General features: G+C 33.2%; 1 protein-coding gene across 4 annotated transcripts; it reads right to left on the bottom strand.

Annotated features, from left to right (window-relative positions):
• Positions 1-2098: 2098 nt before the first annotated feature.
• LOC105225595 (alpha-tubulin N-acetyltransferase 1) lies at positions 2099-17361 on the bottom strand. 4 transcript variants are annotated; one of them, XM_011204125.4, is made up of 7 exons: positions 3376-3809; positions 3248-3307; positions 3123-3191; positions 2983-3054; positions 2855-2899; positions 2577-2789; positions 2099-2465 (listed from the first exon to the last, which is right to left on the bottom strand). In XM_011204125.4, the coding sequence occupies exons 1-7, from the start codon at positions 3439-3441 to the stop codon at positions 2241-2243; spliced, it is 750 nt and encodes a 249-aa protein (XP_011202427.2). In that variant the 5' UTR covers positions 3442-3809; the 3' UTR covers positions 2099-2240. The 4 variants fall into 4 exon arrangements, 3 of the variants coding, with proteins under 3 accessions (XP_011202427.2, XP_011202428.1, XP_049313224.1); XR_007422829.1 differs by lacking the exons at positions 2855-2899; positions 2983-3054; positions 3123-3191; positions 3248-3307; positions 3376-3809 and adding exons at positions 4359-4691; positions 6655-6810; positions 8154-8310; positions 17204-17361; XM_011204126.4 differs by lacking the exons at positions 2099-2465; positions 2983-3054; positions 3123-3191; positions 3248-3307; positions 3376-3809 and adding exons at positions 4359-4691; positions 6655-6810; positions 8154-8310; positions 17204-17361.
• Positions 17362-18001: the final 640 nt, after the last annotated feature.

Below are 18001 nucleotides of genomic sequence, written 5' to 3'. Positions count from 1 at the left end.
AGGGACAAAAGACAAAAGCTTTACGAAATACTTGATTTCTTTGTAATATGCTGTTCGAACTGCTTGTATTTTAAAATGCTCATCACAAAAAACAATGAATTTGTCTAATCTGTTGAACATTTGGCGATTGTTCTCATTTGTTTTTTGATTGATCATTCAGGGGTGTTGTAGAATCTGACAGTTGTAATAAAATCAATTGAAATTAATAAATAAATGTAGTAGGTGTCATAAATTCAGATATTATTGGTTTGATGCCCGAAATAGAAATTGCATCGGTTTTGTGTGTTACGGTTATTTATCGATTTTGTTTTCAAAAACAAAGCAAGAAGATAGTCACAGACAGATTTAAAATGTAAGTTAAGAAAGTAATTTATTTTATTGTTACGAATTAACTTATCTTTATTTCTATAGCAGAAAACATATTTTAAGAAGATTTACAAAACCCAATAAACGTATGTAGCATCACAACAGATGCGTCTATATTCAGTCGATAATGTGATACAAATCTGTAAGGTAAGCTCGTGAATATATAACTTGTATGCTCGTAAATTACACTTACGTTTCCCCTGGGGCATCAAGTAGATTACTGTGATCTCCTAATATCTACCTTTTATTTTTTCGTTGTTTTTTTGTTTCAAAAAAAGCTAAAATAGTGGAACCCATTGCAAACTTTAATTGTTAACAGAAGATTCGATTATTAGTTTTGCGTAGACAAAAATCCAATCAGATTCTGTGACACCATTCAAAATCGAAATGAGTTTGCAATTCTTACAACTTTTCGTATTAAAATTTAACTACAAAATAAATTGCGTAGCAGCGTTTCGGTCGGCTGGTAGAACACTGCACTCCGTACAATACAAGGATGCCTCTTGATGTCTATCATTGAACAGCTACAATCATTGGAACGGCGCCGCTTTATAGGAGTATCAAGATAATATTCTTTGATAACGCCGACGGTATTATACATCACACCGACTTCAAACAAGCACTGAATGCCATTTGCAGTGAAGCTATAGAAAATTGTGAATGGCGTACTTGGAGTCAAACCACCATCCATAGCAGAAGAAGATCTCATATAATTCTTCCTATAATTTTTGGACGTCGCACCCTCAATAAATCGTTGAAAATTTCATTCATTCCTCTACGAACAACCGCTTGCGACTGAAGACTATGCGAACTTCCTAAAACTAAGTAAGCCAAACTTTTATTGACAATTAAATGGTTTTTAAAAAATGTTTATTGCAGATTCAAAGTTGTTTTCGTTTAAATGAGGAATCATTTTGTTTTTTTGCTTCCGGTAGTTATCAAGAAAGCATTTGAAATGATTTTAACTTTATGTTGAAGCATCCTATGATATCTATGGTTGTTACAAAATCTGTATTATAAACACCATATTGGTGCGCTGTGCATAAAACACCAACGACTGAAGAGGAACAAAACGCTCCAAAAATTTAACTTTTCCCAAAAAGTATAATCTTAGGAGTAGTAGATTGTATTTACTCTTTATGTTTGAAAAACTTCCCACGGTCCCTTGTTTTTTAAATATTTTCAAATTTTAGTTTGTCTCGTCCAGGTCTCGTCGGATTTACAACACGAGATAAATCTTTCTATGAATTTTTAAATAACTGAATAAAGTTTTAAATTATAAAGAAAATTAAATTATAAAGAAAATGTAAAAAATTAACAACACTTCGACATTTTTTTGAGTGGTAGAGTTGAAAACCATAATACCGAATTTCAAAACTTCAACCAAAATGCGGTTTGGTTAAAACACGTAGTAGGGACCTAAACTAAAGAATTTTGAAATATTATAGTTTACTTTTCTATATTTTAAAATACTCCTTTTTCTGTTCCATTTTTAGGTTTAACTACCATAAATTGAACAAGCACTATAGTCCATATTAATTCTAAAACATGCCGATATGTACTAAGTTTTTAGTATATCACATTATCCATGGTGACACGTAAAATAAATATAATATAAAGTAGATGATACCATTATATGTTTTCCAATGGTTCTCTAAGTGTAAATGCAAAAAATAAATTAAATCTACTATACATATATACCACACTAACTCGAAGTTTACTCTACGTAAAGTGCATTTTAATGATAGCTACAATTTTTATTAAAAATTTTACATTGGAAAATTTATATTACAAAAAAATTTGGCTTGACATAAAAACAAATTGCTTATTTTGAAAGAGCGCACAGAAAGAGCGATCGCAATTCAAGTAATGTGCTAATTAGCAGTTGTGCTACCAGTGGTATCATGTTGGTTTGAGGTATAACCTTGAGCGGGCTCACTGTTGGTATCGTGTCCTCGAACAAGGTAAATCGTTGTTTGACAATTAGGGCAAGTTGTGCACAATTCCGGTTCTGGAGCAGGTACAGGAGATGATTGTATGGGTTGTTGTTGCTGTTGTTGAGCATGTTGATTTCGCGCCTCAGTTCGTGGCTGTGATAACTGCAAATATGATAAAACGAAGATAGAAGATGTGAGTTGAGTGAGATTAAAAATGTACGTACACATAATTTATTTATAAATATTTAAAAAGAAGTAGGAAGAATAATTTACATGTGGTTCTTTGAACTGATTTTTACACTGCATAGGTGCTGAAGTTGTTTGGGGTTGATGGCTGGAAACTTGTTGCTGTGATAGAATTTCTGTTGTTTGTTGATTTGGTTGCACTGGCACCGATGTTGGATGATGAGCATGAGTGGAATTTAAATTGTACGGCTGTTTGCCTTGATACTGCTGCTGTTGTGTATTGGAAGCATCACCTTGCGCCTGTGTAACAAGAGAAAAACTAGTATTGAATTTTAATTGTGAATATATATAAATAGAAGGGTTACCTGCGAAATTGTGTGACCTTGAAGCTCATAAGAGTCATTTAACCCCTGTATAGATTTGGAATTTAAATAAACAACTTATTTAATATATGTATAACATCAATTGTAAATCAATTCAAAATTCATTTTACCGCATGTCTATTTAAATGCGTACGGGAAAACATATTTTTTTTAAAGTATTCGTCATCAACATCTTGCAGACCCTTATTAAAGCCGTTAGTGTTTATTAGAAAGGATTTTATATTCGAATTTAAAGTGTAAATAAATTTACCGATCGTTTTTCTACACCTTGTGGTCGTAATGATAAGCGACTTAATGCATCCAACGGATTTTTTCGCTCCTAAATCATCACTAATTGTTTAGCAAAGTACTCAGAGAGAAGTTACCACAACTTACATTTAACTTGGCCTGCTCTGCAGCCTGACTGGGTGTGAGACTCACCTCGCTAGCCGTTTTCTTACAAAAGAAAACAAATTAAAATATTTGCGAAGTCTATACATATGTACATTGTTCAATAAACTTACTACGACCTGCATTTTCGATGATTGCTGTTTGGGCAGAGCCTGAAGATTGCCTCTTCTGGCTTCCATTTAAAAATGCTTCTATATTTATATATAATACTTTCGATATACGAGTATTGTAAAAATTTTTGTTTGAAGAAAAATATATATGTATACTTTCCAGGAATCAATTATTGAATTCTTTCAATTTGACAATTAAGAATAAGTTTTCTAATATATTCTACATTTCTCGAAGTGTTTTTCAAATTGTATTAATTTTATTCGTACGGGTTTTTCAAGTCTAATCAAATCAATTTCTATATAAAATCAGTTTTGGATATGATTGTGCTCGCAATTTATGAAACCAAATATATTTATGTATATTTCAATAAAACGTCCTTGATGAGCTTTTCTTCTATAATTTCCCAGTTGGCAGTTTCGTTTTTTGAACCAGCAGTAATCTGCCAGCATGTAACAATCACACTGACTGGTACCTTTTTCCATACTTTGCCTCGGACAATTTCAATAAAAGTAATTCAAACTATCTCGATCCTTCTATCCTTCCTACATGATGAAGTTTCATACAGTTTTCTGCACAAATCACAGTTTCAAAGCCGATGCCCCTCACAACCTCAAAACTACTACACCTATCCTTTAAAAATTTTGATACATAATTTGTCAGGTCATCTGGACAGATTTTTTCAATTTTTCTTTGTTATTTCTCATATTACAATAACAAATTAACCGATTTTAAAAATGATTATTAATTATAGAATATAACCTAAAAAAGTTAATACATAGACATCACACGCCCTTTCCTAACTCCAATTGTGTATTTACTGTCTTATATTTACTCTTTTGTAGGGAATATTAAATTGTTATTAACCTCAATTTCCAAATTCGAATATTTCAATGTTTTCGAGATAAAATGTTTTGGTCCAATACCAAGAAAAAAGTCGGTACAAAGCATAACTTTTATTCATAAATTGTTTAATGTAAAAACGTACCTGTTTACGTCATCATCCTCATCTTCGTCGAAAAATCCCTCATACAGAACAAATTTATTTGCTTGTGGTATAATTTTTTCCAAGCCATAGTATTTCTTTAAGAATTGTATTAACTTTTCGGATGGTCTGTCAACTGAACATTTAACTGGAGTCCAGTGCTCCTCTGTAAGCATTATATCGAACAGTATTTTTCCTACTCCCATACGCTGTCTCGATTCGTGAATGTAAAAATCTAATATACAACGAGCTTTGTCAATTTTCCTCGTCTGACCCGAACTATCGAAAAGATATAAATTTTTGGTACCAATTTTCAAAAGTCCTATAACGACATCTCTGAAAAGAATTAATGGAGTTAATTAAAAAAATATTTATCTTAATACGCATAGGCGAAGGAAAAGTAAATTTGCTTAAAAAATGCGATTCATACAAGTATATTGATAAATATTTTTACTGTTTTGTGTAGATTGCAATCCCAAGTATTTTATTATAAAAAATTAGTACTAAGAATGCCGTTAACTTCTTTTGACACTACATTTACATTTACATTACTCACCGGTAAGTATAATCTAAGAAGAAGCTAACCTATCTCTAATAAAAGAATGTCAAAACTTGTGTGTCCTAAATTTGGAGAAATTGTTCTGAGCAAGTTATGTTGATATAGCGTTGATGGTTTATGAGATATGTACAGTGAGCATATTACCTAGATGGCACTGCATACTTCGAAGACCTGTTGCGACAATATAAAATATTTGTATATTCAGTATAATCCGTTAAGATTATACGATATCAAGAAACCATTGAAAGAATTACTTGAGGTTGCATATTAAAGTTTAAAGCTATGGGTGTATAACAACCGATCTTAGCTGAAATATTGCAACCTACATATCAACAACTGTTATTCAGTTCAAGTCAATCAGTCTTATCTACTTGATGTCAATCACCGACAACGGAATAAGTTTACTGAAGGACACAATTTTCTATTGCCAATTCAAGGAATGCATTACGAGGATCGTGCTCGGCCTTAAACTCGTCAATGGTATCCAATATACATATGTACGTATATGTCGTTTAATGCATTTCTTCAAATAACGAGACTTTAAGCAATTTATTTCAATCCGTATATTAAAATATTAACCGTTGCTAAGTGAAATTCAAGGCATTAGGTGCCATCAGAGCACAATGTGACGGATGAAGCAATAAAATAGACGATGGTAATTTATTAAAAACAATAAAACTGATAACTGTTAACCAATTATAATATCGCCAGAAGCGTTTAATTTTACAACATAAGTATGGAAAGAAATCGCCCTCTATTAAGTGACATCCTATACACAAGTATCATGATCTAATATTCTTTGTTACAGTGTGAAAGTGAGCGAAATCGGACCACTACACGGCAACTGCTCATACATTACAATTTCATTGGTCCTTTCACTTTACATTATATAAATCGAAAAAAAAAACTTACAAACATAGTGCTTTTCAAATATTCTATCTCTCGTCAAAAACGATCGTCGTAATCGGGCCATAACTATACAAGTCCACAGATACCAAGATCTCAGTGCCTAAGCCTGACTATATACAGAAAACGTGTTTTTCTGATAATAAATTGTTTCGAAGCAACAAAAAAATCATGTTAATGCTTCCCTTAATCCCATACACATATTATTAAAGAATTTCGAACTTCCGGTTTTCTTTATATAGCGTGTATTTATATATGATATATCATATAATTAAAATCTGAAAAGACTAACCCTTTTATGTTGCTCCGATTGACTTTTTATAACGCTTTTACTAGCTTCACCTCTACAAAAGTACTAAAACGCTAATATACATATTTGAGTGGCACTATGATACAACAATCAACAGTTTAAGAAGCACACAAAAAACATAGAGTGCCTCAATTTTTATTAAGCTTAAGCTCTCAATTTGTTTTTTTTTTTTGGTTGTCAACATTTCACTACATAAATGGAATTATCAATCGAGTTTCAGAAATTCGTCGTAAAAGTATCAAAATATTCTACAAAAACTAAATGAATTAAATAGAATTTAAGGCAACATTTTTCCGTTCTCATAAAATAGCTAAAATCTATTAACTTCAAATACTCCTACGCAATGATTATTTTACTTCGATTGGGACTATTTTAATTGATTTCAAAAGGAAAAAAACTTAAAGATAGCACTAAAAACTTGGGTTCAATCGACTATGCAAAAATACTTACATAAAAAATTGCCATTTTAAATTAGAAGAAATATAATTGTAATTCAATATTCAATAAAATCAATATTTGCTTACCCATCACATCCGTTGATATCTGCCATAAGATAGACTGTTTGATTTTCAGACATTCGCAGCTTTTGTGCTGATGTAATAGGCTTGGACAGTTTCTGCGCTACGGCTGAAAGTTCACCTAACCGGTCAATAATTTGAGACACTTTTGAAGTAACATCCCTATAAAAAGAAGAAAATATATTTGATAAATTATTAGCTTTTGAATTTAATTTCTTTACCCTTGCACTATACCCCTAACGCTTTAACGTTTATCGAAACGAATTGATTTCCCTGATGTACTATATGCCTATACTCGTGTGTTGCAAGTGATCTTGAGTAAAAATTAAGTTATCTTGTTCCATGGCACAGTCGGTGTCAAGAGTTCAAACTGGTCATTGTTTAGTACGCATCCGCTGAGACTGAAACTCTTGTATGCAGAAAAGCAGGTTGGAAACATGTCCAGCAATCTATAGATTAGTTACCTTCAGTGATTCCAACAAATTAGTAGGAGGGTTCAAAGAGTTTATATCTAAGATGATCGAGAGAAGTGGCGCTAAAACACTTCTGAAATTGGTTTCCTTATTTAAATATTTCCCTCTTTATGTATCTATAAACTTGCTATGAATAATGTAATATTATAACACGAATAATGTATATAACGATGTAAGGAAGGGCTAATTTCGGATGCAACCTAACATTTTATACTTTTGTATATATGGAAGTTGGGATATTACCGATTAATTTTAACTATTATCTACAATTATGCCACATGCTAACAGAATGTTCCGTGGGTTTCAATAAGGTATCTCAAATACAATCACCAATCAATCATATGGAGTAAAATCAGCCGGATGTTCGAAAATCCTTATATTAGTTACATGGGGGCTGGACCAAGTGGAAATTGAAATGGAAATTGAAATTGTGTTATATGGGAAGTACGCGTGGTGGTAATGCGATTTCGTCCACTTTCTCACTGTGACACAGGAATATGAAAAGAATGTTACGGGTCCCGAGAAAAGTGATTTCACCAAAAAGTGGGCGGTGCCATGCCCATCTCATACTATCTGGATTAATGTCTCTGGCGTATTTGGTAACAAATTTATTGCGCTTTTAGTAATTTTTAACAGTACGGTTATATGAAGCGTGAGCTGGGTTATCTTTCGATTTCATCTAATTTCACATGGTCATTTATATATATATATACTTACAAACGTTAGGTGAAAAAACTATTATACTCTGTAACAACATGTTGCAAGAGTATAAAAAAGGAATTACCATATCTTGAATTAATATGAGTTATTTAACGAACGACGTTTCTATAAAATTGGAGTTACATATGTTCTGGATATTAATTTTTGTAAATTATTCATTTGGAAACGTGCACCAATATTCACTAAAAAATTACTTTCGCTACTAATTAGTCGAAAGTCGATAGCTATGCGTATTGCGTATACTCACGCTTATTGCAAAAACATAAACGTGGTAATAATACTTATTATTTAAATTTACATAATTGTACTTACATGGCCATTCTTCTATCACCTATAAATGTGTGAGGTAACAAGTTGGATGATATTTGTACAACGGGTTGACTAAAAATGCATTTGATGTCGAATTTAAATTTAGCCATTTTTATTAGGAAAGTTGTCTCTTTCACGAAAGCCTCTTATTTGTGTATACCTGTAAAAATTTAAAAACAGAGTTAGGTTTATTCATATATTAGGTTTATATGTATGAAAGACTAAACCTTACGTTTTTCAACCCAACTGCACTTTAGTTAAAGTTTTGACATTTTCAACTCAACCCCTAAAAAAAAAAAATCGGTTGAAGTGTCGTCAAACTTCAACTGTTTTTGATATTACGGTTTTCAACTCCTTGCCATTAGGGTTGACTAGAGTAACAAAAATTTCCAACTGCTGACAACCATGAATTTATTTAGGAAAATATTAATTGAAAATGGAAATTGGGTAAAACGAACTATTTTATTTATAATTTAAAATTATTTTAAACAGTTCTTAAGTACAAATCCATGAAAAGGTGACATTTTTTATTAGCTCTTGGAGTAAAATCCCTGAACTGGACGAAACAAACTATAATTTGGAAACAATACAATAAAATTAAGGTCACGATACCTTAAGAAGTGTTTCGAACATAAAGAGTCGATACAATCTACTACTTTCTAGAAATATATTATTTAATTAAATTAAATTTCTGAAGCGTTTTCCTCCTCTTAAATCATTGCTGTTTTATCCACAGCGCAATATGAATATTGTGCTCATAATATTTAAACAACCATAAGTATCCTAAGTTTCTTGAACACAAGATTAAAATCATTTCAAATGTATTCATGATAATTACCCGCACCAAGGAAATGGAGAGTTTTTGGCAGCGTTCTTCATATTATTTACTAAAAAACAAAATAATTCCTCAATTAAATGAAAATAACTTATGAATCAGCAATAAACATTATTTAAAAGCCATTTAACTGTCAATAAAATTTTGACTTACTAGGTGTTAGGAAGTTTGAATGGATTTGAGTGATCACGAAAGCTTTTCTTATGCGCAGCACATTAGCTTTGAGTCCAACACTTTTTTCATCGTAATTTATACAAAATTAGTGTCCATTTTAATAATTGTTTACCATTTCGTGCGCACTAACTAAATTATACTATTTTCGTTTAAAATTTTCGCAGTTTGATTATCTGCCAAATCTTAATTTTTTAGAATGCCAGCGCCAATCAAACTTCGACTGAAAATAGTTGAAAATCGTAATACCAAAAAAGAGTTTTCTGAAGTTGAATTGCTTCAACGTCAATTCAACGAAGTGGAGTTGAAACCAGTAATAATGATATTAATTAAACAAATGTATATGAAATTTGTATTAAAAAAAAATTAAAATTGAAATAAATACAACTTATTAAATAGCCTACGAATTACAAATGAATGTGCTTCCCAGAAGATGGCTTGTTGTGCTGAAGAAAAAACTAACATCAATAGGAGCCATCTTCAATAAATAAGCCATCCCGTGGGATTAAATACTTATGAACCTATAAATCTAAAACAAAGGCAGCAATCACTAAAATACAACAAGCGTAAAAAAAACAAGAACATCGGGTTTCTGGCATGATATTAGTACACTAACTGGATATAAAGTAAGAATATAATAGACGCCTTTTAGAAGAATATCACTACCAGAAAAAGGGAAATTGGTAACCGTTACAATGTATATATATATGTATGTATATGTCCTCTCGTTCTAGGAATTAGAGGCTAACCTCAATATTCAAGTCAATCATACGTTTCATACAAAAAAAGAAAAACTATAACTTCTTATTGATTGAGGTAGCAGAATTAAGCCTATCAACACGAAAAAATCAGTCAATACCAAAACACAACTCATCGCTTATACAGTATACATATGTTAAATTGGCAAGTTTTTTATCTCCGATTATTAAGAAACGAGGCATCTATATGTCGACTGGTGCGTTAGAAACTGCTATTTTTATCGAATTAAAATGTTGTTTCCTCCAAATGTTACCCCACTTATGCAACCAATGGATCAGAACGCAATCAATATAACGAATATGTCTACAGAAACAGCCTCTAATACATATCTCCCATACATTCAGGAGTGGAATGAAGATATTTTGCTGGATAATGTTTCTAATTCATGTGAAATTGAGAAGTTAGAAGTGCTCGATGATGAGGAGAACGAAGCCGTCGAAATATTATAATAAACCGGGCGTTGGATTGGGCTCAATGAGAGTATATTGAGCAAAATGACGTTTAAGAGAGAAGGCTCTCTTCTGAGTACTGCACTTTCGCATACAAACGAAGAGATGCGGTTTGAAAATAGAATTTGCCGATTCCAGAAATCGAATAATTTTTGATCTGATTTCGAAATGTGTTTCGTGTGATTTCTGGAACCAGCATCGACACTAACAACAACGTCCGCCTCGAAGTCATACACAGAATATCTCTTGCCAACAGATGCTACTTTGAACTAAGTAGGCAATGGGAGAAGTAAAGTCTTCACTCGACGAACAAAAACAAAACTCTATAAGTCCCTCATTATTCCCATCCTGCTATATGATGCAGAGGCATGGACGATGACAACATCTAATGAGTCGACGTTACGAGTTTTCGAAATAAAGGTTCTGCGGAAGATTTATGGTCCTTTGCGCGTTGGCCACAGCGAATATCGCATTCGATGGAACAATGTGCATTGATATAGTTCAGCTAATTAAATACGCCGACTAGGTCATGACGTCCGAATAGACGAAAACACTCCAGCTCTGAAAGTAATTGAGGAAGACCTCCACTCTGGAGGGAGGGATCAGGCAGAGAAGGACCTGGCTTCGCTCGGGATCTCCAATTGGCGCCACCTTGCGAAAAAAAACGACAGGCGCGCTGTTGTTAACTCGACTATAACCGCGTAAGACCATTTCTCACGTTATTAAACGCTTTAACACATTGAGTGCCATGGCTACACGTTTTCGTGCGACAGGCATTGTCTGGCCTTAGGTATTGTCATGTGTTTTTGGTTGACGCTACAGAGTTTTTTAAATGTATTTCTAGTAGCCTAATGTTTGCCCTAAATTTTGGTCCGAGTTTCATAGAGATATCTTCATTTTTGCGGTTTTTATAATAAAAACTCGGAGGTTCTTTTTAATTTTGAAAATTTATTGGAATTCATTCGATATTTCGGAAAAAAAGTATAAAAGAGATATTGGAAAATTAAAATTAGGATATGATAGCTCCAATTACATGGATTTTTTACATTAATTTTTTAGATGTGTATATTTTGGAAAGCAATCAATGCACAATTGGAGAGTGTTGGGGCATTGCGGACAGTACGAAGTTGTCCTTTTGATATTCTTTCTTGCTTCCTTTCAACTAAATTTTCTTTTTGCTTCAGCGTAGCATAAAACACAAGCACGTCGGATGGTTTTATTATTTTCATCTACTCTTTTTGTGATAATATGATTTGATTGCGATATAGGCTGCGGGGATGTGAGATCTATGTATAGTAGGCCCGTATATTAATGTTTCTATTCGTAGCTGCTTTATACATAGTATAGGTATTTACCACGGAAAGTCCAAATAAAAGTTCAATTCCCAGCTTTCGGTACCGTTTTAACCCTTTGCGAAGGGTATTTTCGTATGAAGCCATTTGATCGGAAAGATCAATGCCTGATTTCCCCTTATTATATTCTACCACAGCCAGTGGCTTTTCTGTTGCTCGTCTTTTACGTCTCGCTCCTTGACTAGTTGAAGGCTCCGCAGGATTATGAGCTCCATCTGTTATGGATACCATTATCGGGGCATGTAAATGTAAAGGAAAATGCGTAAAACGAAAAAAAAAGAAATAGCAAAAAAAATTGCGTCGCACATTTTCGTATGACATCGATTTTTACGATTGCAATTCCGTCGTGCAGTGCCATGTCGTAAGGAAACGTGCGACAAAAAAAAACCGTTATAAAATCCAAAATAAACCACAAAATCATCCGGGATTGGCGCAGAACTGAATATTTTCTACTTTTACACCAGTTTATAGCAAAAAATGTGCTTGGCACCCGGGGAAGGTTTTCGTCAAAACCCCTTGGCACTCAATGTGTTAAGGAAGATATGTGATAGGGAGAAAGGTTGTGGTAAAAATAATCGTTGTGACCTTTCTCGAAAAAAAACTCGAGAATTTTGGGAAGGAAATTGACCAGGAAGATTGTTCAGAATCTTTCGTTTCGGACAAAAACGCCGACAGGAAAGAGACCACAAAACGAGCTAAGATGCCAACGAAAGATTTTGTTAAGAAATTCGAATGCTGCAAAATGGCTGACGAGACTTTCGTCTTTAGTGGACTTCTCTGTGCTACCTGGACAGGAATTTTATACAGCCGATTCTCGAGGAAATATTGCTGAATAATTCTAAGTGAAAAAGGTGACAAAATTGCTTGTATGGCAGTGAAGTATCCACGTTTTTTTGGCCGGATCTCGCTTCATGTCACTAGCAAAACAGCATTTAGTACCTAGAAAAGCGTATTCGCCTAACTGTACAGAACGAAGGCTGATTGAGATATACTCGGCTTTAGTAAAAAGGTAGATAAAGGCAACAAAAAAGTGACCAAAACCCTTTCATACTTTATAGGAATGTTGTCTTCACCAGTTATGAGGGTATCAGATACTACCTTAAAAGCTATATTGGACGGAGTTTCGAAAAAATTAAAACTTTTTATTAATACAACAAAACAACGGGTTATCCAAGTAGACATAATTTTTTCACAGATCACGCGAAAGTCGTATCATGCTGTCATATTCAGGGGTGTTGTGGAATCCGATAGTTGTCAGAATCAGAATTGAAACCGATCAAAAACCGGTGTCATGAATTCAGATATTATTGGTTTGATATTCGAAACCGAATTTGTATCGGTTTTGAGTGCCACGGAAACCACTTTTATCGGTTTTGCTATCAGAAACAAAGCAAGAAGATAGTCGCTCACAGAAATGTAAGTTAAGAAATCAAGTTATTTTATTATTTCGAATTAATTTATCTTTACTTCTATAGGGGAAAACATAAGTATAAAACAAGAAATGTGTTAATTATTGACTTTTTGGAAAAAAACAATCCGGATATTTAAAGATATTCGATTTACAAAACGTAATTTAACACCCAAATGTGTGTTTATTCATTCGATAAATGTTATATCTTAAAATCTTTAAGATTAATTAAAAACTTTAACAGGATTGCTTCCAAATGTATTCGTTTGCAAGTTTTGTCACATTAGTAAACAGCTTGTTCGAATATTAGTTTTGCGTATGTTCGAAAAGACGAAAATACAATCAGATTCTGTAACACCGTTTAAAATCAAAATTGGTTTGAAATTCTGACAACTTAGCAATTCTGTCTTGGATTCCACAACACCCCTGGTTTTTTTTGTTCAGTATTGTTTTCATTTTATCATGGAAAGACTAACGCCTGAACAATGTTTGCAAATCGTTCAACTTTATTACGAAAATTCGCGCTCTGTAAAGAATGTGCTTCTTGCGCTTCGCTCATCTTATGGTCAACATAATCGGCCTACTGGCGTACTATCCGCAACACCATCACCCATTTTTCATTATTGGATAATATTCGTCCAGCACCCAGGGAAGGAAATATAGCAGCTGTGGCTGAGAGTGTACACGAAGCATTATTTCGAGCATTGAGCCGGTCGATTGGCCACCAAGATCGTGTAATATAACACCGTACGACTTTTTCCTGAGACGTAGCCGCGGACAACATTTGAAAAAGATAATCTTCATGCCAAATAATGTTTTTCGAATCATAATAAACATTCCCAATGAAATTTTCACGGTACAAATTCTACTGACCAAAATTTGTTAAATTAAAATTGAGGCATCCTTCTGCGAACCAGAACAAATTTATGGTAGCTTCAAGGCGCTTTATTAACAAAGCAGATTTTTGAACAAACAAACCATATTTTCTTCCTGTCCAAGTGAGATTATTCGTGGCTTTATAGAAATCAGTCCGATTAGGTAACCTAACCTAATTAATAATGAAAGGTTCTTAAATTCGAAAATATATTTTTGCACAAATTTTAGGAGCAAATACTTTTATGGAGACAACGAGATTGAAACGTTGTCGAAGGAGCTTGCAACTGAAAAAATGCCACTACACTACACAAATTTGAAAATCCAATACAAAGTCTGATCAATTAGTCAACTATAATATATACTTTCCATACGGGGCTTCTTCGTAATTAAACATTCGTACCTTTCCCAATAATATCTTCCCAATAGTTATTTGGCTCCCCATGTGTAAAAGAACTTAAAAAAATAAATATGTTAGAGCTGCTGGTATTCGACTAATAGACTAACCGAATTAACCGATTTTCGATTAACCGCTCATTTTGGACTATCCGGTTAACAGTTCTCTGTCGACTATTCGAATAGTAAGCGTTCAACTTTTAAAATTTTTTTCTATGTAAATAAGTATAATAATATAAATATATAATAAGAATAGAACTTATGGTATTCGACTAATTGACTAACCGTATTAAGCGAATAGAGCATTATTCGAATAGTAGCATTTGGTTTGTAATATTCGGATAGTCGTAAGTCGTCGATATACCGCATTGATCATGTTGGTGGTGGCGTTAACACAAATTTTTTTGTTTTGTTACATTTTGAAATTTTTTGACCAACAACAAAACACCTTTTTCAGGCAAAAAGTTAAGTTTCTCAAACGAACACAAAAGTTTCTCAAACGAACATAAAAGTGTCCAAGGCCGCGAAAGCAGAATGGAGTTCGAGTGAACCTTAGAATTGCATCCCCCGAATTCGGAGTTAAGATGGATATAGACAGATAGAGGAGGTTCCTCGGGTTAAGAATATAGATATAAATATGCGACTTATGGTTTTTAGGTAGGTAGGTAGGTAGGAGTGCAGCCCTATCGGGCTCAATTAGCACTGATGTGCCATTTTGATACACTATTCGTAGAACCTCCTGTATCTGCTGTTACGTTCCACCTTCTCTCTTAAACCATTTTGAGGTTTCGATGAAACTACTTATGTCCGATATGCTTTTGGTGGAAATCCATTCAAGGTTTGGTGCTTGGTGGATTCCGAGTGTTTTGTGTCGGATCTGTGCCAGAGCTGGGCATTCGCAGAGAAAGTGGAAGATTGTTTCCTTGTTTCCTGCTTCTCCGCAGCTACGGCAGATGTCGTTGTAGGGCATACCCATTTTAGACGCATGTTCCCCAAATGGCCCTGTTGTGGTAGCTGTTATTCTGTAAATACTTTTTCTTGACCTATTTAATAGGTCGTTGGTCCTTTTCCTGTCGTATGTTAGCCATAATTGTTTAGTTATGACGCATTTTGTATTGTTTTTCCACCTGTTGTTAGCAATTTGTTGAAAAGGTTTATTGATCTCTCCTTTGATCGATCCTAGCGGGCTCGGTATGAGCTCCGCCTCGGATTCATTGAGGAAAGCTCCTGCCTTTGCCAACTCATCTGCTTTTTCGTTACCGAAAATGTTCCTGTGGGCGGGAACCCAGATCAAGTTTAGCTGGAGCTTGTCTTTTATTGAGCTTAGTGCTCTCTTGCAGTTGTGAACCACACTTGAATTTGTCATGGGTGAAGACAATGCCAGGAGGGCCGCCTGGCTATCCGTAAATATAGTTGCTTTATGTATATTCCCGTGATTTTCTAATAGAACTTCGCAGGCTTTTTCTATGCCTAGTACTTCTGCTTGGAAGATGCTAGCCGAGTTCGGTAGACGTATAGAGAGAGATATGCCCAGATCAGCGGAGAATACCCCCGTGCCCACTCCGCAGTCCATTTTGGACCCGTCGGTATAGACTGAGGTGGTACCCTCCTCTGCAATTGAACCTCTTCTTCATTCTCGTCTAGATGGTATCCTCACCTGGAAGTGTCTATTGAAATCCAGCTTTGGGAGAATGTAGTCTGATTTATTAATAGTGAGCTTGTTTAGGATTACACTATGTCCACTATGGTTTTTATTTATTACATTTTTAAATATAATAATTATAATTATTTATTTTTGGTAATTGTTTATTTATTGACAAATTTATGTACATATACAAGTGGTATCAACTAATAATTCACATAAAAGATGAAATTAATTGTCTTATCTACTTAACTATTAAAATTATTATTATGATTCAAACTTAATTATAAAAATAAATAATTAGACGCAAAATTTATAAATAAAACCCTTTTGGTAAAAAATTAAGAATACATGCATATGTATGTATGTACATTAGGGTGCTTCAAAAAAAAAAAATTTTAATTTTTTTTTTCAACTCTTACCCCCTCAAATGTTAGTGATTGACAAATAAAAAATCCTCCCTCAAGCCAGGCGCTATATCCATTTGACCATACATTTAACATAGGAATTTTCGATTTTTCATTTTAACTAAAATTTCAGCAACTAATTTTCGTTTCTCAAAAAAAAAACCCCATCACATATTCAGAAAGTTCACTTTTCAAACTTTAAAAAATTTCTGCGACAAAGATTTATTATCAAAATTAGACGACTAAACCAAGTGATTTGAAATTCGGAATTTTTTCAATAAAAATAAAAAAAGTTTCTGAGAATAATAATTTTGTTGCAAGAATATTTAAAGTTTGTGCAACACAGCCCAGGTATTGTATCAATGAGTTTTAATGATTTAAAGACATTTGCGTACTATTTGATATATTAAAAGGTAGAATCAATTAGTGGTGTTAATGAAAATGCGTATGTCAATAAATCACATACATATGTACTTGATTTTATTAAATTTTTTCCGTTCAAATGTCTTCAAATATATAAGTGTTCCGTTCGTATATACTTTTATATTATTACTCAAGGGAGGCTCCTCCTTCGATTTTAGAACTAAATAACTATAGAAAAGTTCCAGACAGGAGGTTCCAACAATAAATAGTTCACTAGAAGTACTTGCACTACTTCTGTAAGTAACAACTTATTTATAATATACCATCTATGTACTATATATGTAAATAACATGCTTTTTCATTTCTTGGTATATATGTAAGAATATTAATCACCCTACCCGTTATATTTGCACTTTGTAACAACACTGCTGGATTTAAATTATACTAAACAAATAATATTGCATTTTTAAGTCATTAGTATTACCGATCACTAATTTTTGTAAATATAAACAATTGCAATTCGATTTTACCTGTGAGGTAAACAAATTAGAAATGTGAAATTAATTTCGATAACTTGAAAATCTTTCCAATTAGCCAAGTTGCCATCATACAACCATAACGTAATATTTACTCGCAACAAACTTTAAAAAGTTTACCATTTATCTATTGCCATTTCTGAAATAGCCAAATTGTGCAATGAGTAAATCGGTAAAATTTGTCAATTCGGCCTAACTGGCCATATTCAGAGAACGTGTATTATAGAGAAGGTCCAACCAGAGAACTTAAAGATATAAAGAAGGCAGATAATGTAAAGAATAGAGAAGGTGCAAATTGAATTCTGTATGATATTCGACTGAACGGCTAACAGAGCTTATAGAATTGTAGTACGGAATTCACCATTTTCGATGCGATTTTGGAGAAATGAGCACGTTTTCGCAGAATTATGTGTAAAACGACTGAATTCATGCGGGAATAAATAAATAGAAATGCCTTGAAGAAAAATATACAAAGTCACACAGAGCATGTAAAAAAGCATTCTCTGAGTCGCATATGCGAGATTATTTTGTATTATATGAACCATTTTTTCCGAAAAGTGGTAAAAATGTTTTTTTTTTTTACAAAATCGGGAAAAACTAGTTAAAAATAATTTTAGTTTTATTTCTCTTTAATTTTATTTTTTAATTTTTAAATAAATT

The sequence above is a fragment of the Bactrocera dorsalis genome, chromosome 5 (genome assembly GCF_023373825.1).
Source record: "Bactrocera dorsalis isolate Fly_Bdor chromosome 5, ASM2337382v1, whole genome shotgun sequence".
In the NCBI taxonomy this organism is placed as follows: Eukaryota; Metazoa; Arthropoda; class Insecta; order Diptera; family Tephritidae; genus Bactrocera; species Bactrocera dorsalis.
The sequence above is the reverse complement of the archived record's forward strand: the minus strand, read 5'-3'. Positions and strand labels throughout refer to the sequence as shown.